Source organism: Apteryx mantelli, chromosome 3 (assembly GCF_036417845.1).
Source record: "Apteryx mantelli isolate bAptMan1 chromosome 3, bAptMan1.hap1, whole genome shotgun sequence".
In the NCBI taxonomy this organism is placed as follows: domain Eukaryota; kingdom Metazoa; phylum Chordata; class Aves; order Apterygiformes; family Apterygidae; genus Apteryx; species Apteryx mantelli.
The window spans coordinates 20716440-20723508 of NC_089980.1; the positions used below are offsets into that span (position 1 = coordinate 20716440).

General features: G+C 51.2%; 1 protein-coding gene across 1 annotated transcript; it reads left to right on the forward strand.

The window, feature by feature from the left end:
• The first annotated feature begins 818 nt into the window (after positions 1–818).
• LOC106499007 (mal, T cell differentiation protein like) lies at positions 819–6596 on the forward strand. Its single transcript, XM_013960404.2, has 4 exons — positions 819–975; positions 4936–5103; positions 5724–5852; positions 6369–6596. Exons 1-4 carry the CDS (start codon positions 868–870, stop codon positions 6429–6431), a joined length of 468 nt encoding a protein of 155 aa, XP_013815858.1. The 5' UTR covers positions 819–867; the 3' UTR covers positions 6432–6596.
• Positions 6597–7069: the final 473 nt, after the last annotated feature.

Sequence of the window (7069 nt, forward strand, 5' to 3'; positions counted from 1 at the left end):
ACTTTTCTCATGCAACTTCAAATTAATTTCCAATTAAATTTTAGTCAGTGTGAGTCCTGAACAAAAGACTCTGTCACAGCACCCAAGTAGACTGGTAGTAGTTAGGCAAGGAAAATAGCAGTGATTTTTAGGAATGCTGTTGAGCAAGGTCATCCAGTGAGTAAAAAATTCATCTCTTGTCCAATCAATGGACAGCAGGTTGCTCTTTATTTAGACTGTTTGTACTGTTTTCCTTTCCCACTCAGAAAAGGTTGGGTTATTCATAGGAATGTACTTGACCCACCTAATAAAAATAAAAGTTGGTGGGAATTCAGGGCATGCTGCTTCCCTTGTGCATAGCAATGCCACGCATCCAGTGGGTGTTTATGTGGGGGGGGAGACAGGGGGGATGCTTATGGGAGCATGAAGAAGTCTGAACACAAAGGGGAGGAGGCAAGAGGAATGGAAGGAAAATATTCGGGGCTTGAAAGAATGAGAGGGACAAAATTTGATTGCAGGGAATGTTCCTGCCCCAGCATGGTGTGGAATTGGCCATGGAAGGTGTCTTTTTTTTTTTTTTCCTCCCTCATTTAAGACCTCTGAATTGATCGTGTGTGGCTCATGCTATCTCTCTATGGCAGTGTTGGCACAGCTCAGATCCCTGCTGCCTTCTTGACCCTATGTCAGTGCCAAGGAATGTAACGCAGGTCAAGATAACTGGAGGGTTATTGAGGACCCCTTCAGCTCAAGGAAGTAGTGTCATGCCAGGCTGGGCTAGTCTCTGTGATTATGTCTGTGTGGGTGTGTCGGTTTAAACCTAGCGTGGGAGTGGTGTGGCACAAATACAAGTGTAACAGTCAGATCGACTGTAGCGTCAGCTGAGAAGAAATGGCATCAGCAGGTCCCACTCCAACCACCGCCTCAGCACAGCCCACCCTGCCTTCTGGACCAGCCGTGTTTAAAACAGTCCCCTATGTGTTCATGCTACCTGAGATAGTGAGTATGCTGAGCTTTGCTTTGTTTTAACACCCAACTAATGGTGCTAGCAAATCATGGGGCTAAAAACCTGGGAGTAGCCCCAAAAGATCCTAAACAGCGGTATGGGAAATAACATCTTTTCTTTTAGCTTATATTGAACTCATAAAGGTGGTCTTGGGGCTCGTGGCAACATGAGGATGAGATGAGCTCCAGCACCATCCCCAAGCCTGCACAGAGCAGTCACAGAGCTGACAGAGAGCTAGGAAAACCTGAAGAGAGCTGTCTGCTCCTTTGTAGAGTCGAAGCAGTTCTAGTTATTAAATAGAAATTGGAAACTACTTGCAAATTGAGGAAAATTTGTTCTCTGTATGAAAGTCTCCCAAGGGCTAAGAGGATGTAGACAGGTGGGCTTTTGGTTATGTGTGAGATTTCGTAATTTTTTTTAAACATTTCTGAGTCCAGAGGGCATCCCATGTGACCAGTTAAGATAATTGCTGTTGTACTTTGATATGTAGTTCATAGCCACAACCCCGATGATAGCTGGCAGCATGCACTACCCACGCTTTCTTGGGTGCATTCACTGCAGCTATTTGGAAATCACATTGTTAAATTGCCTAAGCTGTTGCAATGACGAATTTAGATTCACTATATGTATCTATCTAGAAGGGCAGGGTGGTTGAAGGAAAGTTCAGCCTGAAGGAAAGTTTTTTTCCAAAGACACTCTAAGGCCATGTATCCTGGCTTAGAGATGTCACTCTTTTACCCCTGCTCTGTGGGCTCGGTGGTGGTGCCTTTGTTGTCTTCCAATTTCATGTGTTGGAGCCAAGGTTCCCCTTTAGCAGCATCTCCCAACTGGGCCATGGGAGAGAGGTTTTTGTCATAGTCCCGTCGTTGGACTTTCTTGCAGGCCTGTTCCTCTGTGCTGCCCAGGGCCAGGAGTGACTTGGTTGATGACAGCAGGCTCAGTTCTCCCAGCAGCAGTGTATATTGGGAGGAGTTTCATCTGCAGGAGATGGAGCTGCACAGGGCAGAGGGAGCTTATCCAGATAACCCTCTGTGTATTATTTATGCACAGTAAATAGTTTAGGTGGATCCAGAACAGAGACTCATTCTGGACTGCACATTGAGTTAGGTGATAACTTCGTTGTGCTGTGATTTCAAACTCAGGAGAGCTAATGCACAAGCAGGGCTGGGCTGACATTGACAGTTAAAGTTGCCTAATACATTCCCAGATAAAACTACAGTTTCTGTGTTCTTTGCCAAAGTCCTCAAATTGAGATTTTCCTTCTGTCAAACACGGGAGGAATTATTTTGTTTTCTTAAGAAACGTATTAAGTCATTTCCCAAGGAAAATATTCAGGGGAAATAGTTTCAGCTCATGTTAAAAAAGCAGTGCTGTTTTGTCATGCTCTGGGAGGGTGGAGAGCAATGGATAATTTTACTTTTGTGTATCATCCACTTTTTAAATAGTCTACAAATCTTCCCCCCCTCCACCCAAAGGAGGAAATCTCTGTGACTGTCATTTTACAGATGTGAGCTTGGATATAAAAGGGATCAAAGGGCTTGCTACTGGGTTGGAATTGATGCCCAATTGGGAGAACAGCTGATATGCTAGAGATCAGAGGTACTATTGAGAGAGGCTGTGGGGTCTCCATCCTGAGAGATATTCAAATCACACCTGGACAAAGTTGCCTTGAGCAGCCTGATCTAGCTTTGAGTCAGCCCTGCTTTGAGTGAACACCTAGGCTAGAGACCTCCAAAGGTCCCAGCCCACCTTCACCCTTCTACAAATCTCCATATTTTCCACCCAGACCCCCACACTGCTATGTTAAAAGAGCAGCAGTGATGTACTGAGAGGGAAACCCGCAGCGTTTGTCTGTCATGCCATTGTCCTGATCAGACAGGCACCGAGAGTGCTCAGAGCAGGGCAGACGCACCATCTCCGGTGAGCGGGTGTCTGTCAAGCTTGGTGCTGTGTGGGTCCTGCTACACCATGTCCCTGTGAATCCCCTGTCGTGCCTGTGCCCTTGGCCTGGAGGAAGAGGAGATGTGGGGTGCTGCCGCCTTTGGGCGGAGAGTTGAGCCAGAGCTTGCTTGTTTATAGCTGTGGGCAGGTCTGGCAGCACCCCTGGCAGGTATGGCTCTCCTTTATGCTACTGACCTCCGTGGTTTCCATATGTGCAAACAAATACCCAAGGGCTGCAATGTTTCCAGTGCTGAGCAGCCAAAACTGCTCTGAGCACTGGCTGCCAAGCGCTGGGAGGAGACACAGGTGTCTGATGCAGTCTGGCACCACTCCAGAGCTGAAATCCTCCTTTTGCTTCATGTCAGGGCCATCCCCACCCCAGGCTGTAAGGGATCAGGTCTCCCTCGGACATGCCCAGGGCCTGGGCCACGCTTGCTCCTTGCCTTCAGGCAGAAATGTGGCCAGGGGCTTTGTGAGGAAGCCACCAATGGAGGGAGAAGCTCAGACCAATCTGATCGCTGTCTGTTGCTGCTGGCAGGGCTTGGTGTCTGGGTGCACATTAGAGCTGATGGAGGGTTTGACCTGTTTTTGTCCCCCAGTCAGGCACAGTGAGGGGATGGTGGGAGCTTGGGCATGGCTGGGCACGGGGGCTGAGTGCGAGCTCAGGCTTCGCAGGATGTTGCTGCCATATCAACACCTTCCTGTTCCCTTGCGCATCCCAGGGGGAAATGCAGATCCCCTGAATTCCTGGGTCGAGAGGCAGGTTTTAGGCTCGTATATGGCAGCTCTTCAGGCTGGGTCTGATCTTCCCAGCAAGTTCCCCTCAGTTCAGGTTTTGTGGCTCCAGTCTCCAGTCCAGGTGTTGGGCTAGCATCGGACATTCGCGGGAGACTGTTGGCTGCGGGTGAATCCTGTTTGTGTTCACTCAGCAGCCCAAGGAGCGTTACCAGCCCGTGCTGTGCTGGCCTTCATCCCATGCTGCTCGGCAAGAGCCAGCAGAGCACGGCACAAGCAGTTTGGTGGTGCTGGGTGGCATAAGGTGCAGGATGGGTGGTGGTAGGCACAGCTAGGAGAGGTCTGATGCTGGGTTATTCAGTAGTAGACAACTCAGGTGTGGCATCTCTTTGCAGCTCATAAATACCTCCACACAGATAGCACAGCCCAAAGACAAAGGTCACATGTTTTATCAGCATTCAAGATTGTCTTCCTAGAATTGCCTGTCATAAAGATGTTCCCAGTCCCTCTTCTATGTATGAGAGCAGCTGAGATTGGAGCTGGGCCCTTACATGGCTCCTGTGGGCTTGTCCTGCCTGTGCTTGTATAGCACCTGCGTCCTTGCCACAGCCACGCATGGCACCTCTTGGAGAGGAGCCCTTTGAAAACACCTGCCATCCAGGCATCTGCCCAGTCAGGATCAGCTCTGGCAGGCTGTCAGCTCATGGAGGTGTCAGGATGGCTTGGCAGGGAGCCTGACTGCTGGTCGGGAAGGAGACGCAAGCTGCTGGGAGGCCACCAGACTGGCTCAAAGAGCATCCCTGCCCGTGGGCTGTCAGCCAGCGATTGTCCTGAGTGTTCAACAGTCCCTGGTAGGTGTTGCCATCAGCTTTGGGGAACATCGTCCAAAAGAATAATGCTCCTACTTGGTGCTTAGCATGCTCCCATGAGCACAGACCACCCCAACACCATTGCTACATGGCAGAGTGAATTGCAGCCTGGTCTTGCCTGAGCTGGCAGAGCTCCTACTCCAAGGGAAGTGTCTGTAAGGACCCAGCAGTGCTTGGAGCAGGGCTGTGACACTCATCCAGCCCCGTCCGCGTTGGCTTTGCACCACCTGCTGTTAGTTAGCCACCATCAACAGGCATTGTGGGACGGGCAGAGTTCAGCGTGGGCTGTGGCTGAGTCAGGGCTGCAGGGGAAGTGAAGGAAGGAGGGAGATGAGAATGGATTCACAGCGGGCAATTGGCTCTCCCCAACCAACGTTCACTGGAGATGCATGTTTTTGTCCCTGGCAGGTCTGTGGGGCCTGGGTCTGGATCCTTGTTGCTGCTACCTCCGTCTCTTTCCCACTGCTGCAGGGATGGGTTATGTACGTGTCCCTAACCTCCTGCCTCCTCTCCCTGCTGCTCCTTTTAAGTTACCTCTTTGGATTTCACAGAAACAGCGAGAATTGGAGAGTGCTGGTAAGGATGGGCTTGGAAACTGGGCAGAAGTTGGCAGCAGCAGCTAGTAACAGCAGAGCCATCACAAAGCTGCTGTGGTTTGAGTTGTGCTGGTTCTCAGCTGGTTCCCAGCCACTGAGCAGAGGGATGTCCCTTCCCTCAATGGAGGCACAGTCAGGCCTTGGCTAGAAATGCTTGGGGCGGGGGGGCGAAGTTGTGCCATGACATTGCCTGGGCACCTGGCTGAGTTCTTTTGAGGGGGCAGGACAAAAGGGAAGGGCTCAGGGAGCAACAGGAGCAGTCCCTACCTCTGTCCCAGTCAACTCGCAAGCCCTTGGCCAGGCCCTGTGTTCCCCACCTGGAAACAGGTTCCTGGGACTCTGCATTGTCTGGGAGTGAGAGGATTTGACATCGAGGCTGAGAGTAATGCCTGGCCTCAGTCCCTGCCATTGCATGGTGCTGCTCTCCAAATGGCATGTGGTTTCTGAACATTTCCCCATGGACTCAGTCCAGGTGTCTGTGCCCCATTCCAACAGCCATGACTGCAGAGGATGAACCGTGGCATCTCTTGTCTTTAGGGTGAATTGGAGAAGGGTGACCCTGGGGTAAGTTTTAATCCATGCCACTCTCTTGTTTTGCAGGACAGTTTGTACCACGGTGCCACAGCCATTTTGTATATGAGTGCTGCTGTCTTGCAAGCCAATGCAACCATCCTCTCTGAGTCAGGCCCAAAATCACCACTGTACTACCAGCTCAACAGTGCTGCATCGGTGAGTCAGGCACTTCCAGTCCAGAGCAGTTTTGCACCCATGCACACACTGTCATGCTCCATGGGGCTCCAGTGGGGCAGCAGAAAACCCCAAGCAGGTCAAAACATCACCAATTTCTGCCTGAGGAGCAGCAGGAGCAAATGTTCAAGCTCCATTAGGGCCAGCAAGAATGAAGCCTTGTCCAGCCCAGCAGTGTGTCACACTTTGCAACCAGACATTACGCTGCATGTCATGAGCTCTGGACGTGCTTCTAAGGTTTGACCCCTCTTCTCCATCACCTTAGGCAGCTAGAATGGATTTCTCTGGGACAAGCAGCTCAGGGACAGCCTTGCATGGCTTCTTCCTGGGAAACATTGAGGCGTTGCTTCTTCTTTTGAGGCTGGAAAGAGAGCTCTAGTCTGGGAGTTTTCCTCAAGACATGAGCACTGAGAGAAGATGGGGTTACTCAAAGAGAGAAAATCCTCTGAGCCATGCAGCATTCTAACTCCAGCTTTTACTCTCCTTTCTCTCTTGCAGTTCTTTGCCTTCATCACGACCTTCCTGTACATCCTTCATGCCTTCAGCATCTACTACCACTGAGCCTGGAGGAGACAACAGGCTTTGCAACTGCAAAATGACAGCTTTCCCAGAGCGAGAAAAATACCTGTTTTCAGCAAGGATTTCCCTGCCCTGACACTGTATTGTACCTCATGGAGATGATGGTTGTTCTTGTCACTGCATTGAAGGAGGGATTTTTGTATGGTGGTATCACGTCAGTGTGGTTATGGGGGGCAATTCTCATCGGGCCTGTGCACTCTGCTTCCCTGCAAGGGGAGATGTTCAGATGCTCATGGCATTGCTGGTACCCTCTCTGATGGCTGCTGCCCTTCCCTGGCCTAGAGGAGCTGTGAGACCAGCCCTGATGCACAGTGCTGGTCATGCAGGATGCCAGACACCATGGCTGGATAAGGGGACTTGGGTGTGGGCCCTGAGCCAGCCGCTGTCCCCGGTGACCCACTGAGCCTAGCAAAGGCCATGGACCCCCTGGAGATGACTTCTTGGTGCTGGGCCAAGCTCCCACTCTGATTCCAGGCCAGAATTAGGGCAGAGCATGCCCCATGTGCCCACAGGGGCAGCACTGAGCTTCCCCACTCTATCTTGGTCCAGGTCCCTGTGCCTGTGGGGGCTCCCCATGGCCCTGCTCCACATCCCAGGTGCTGCTGGCAGCAAACCTTCCT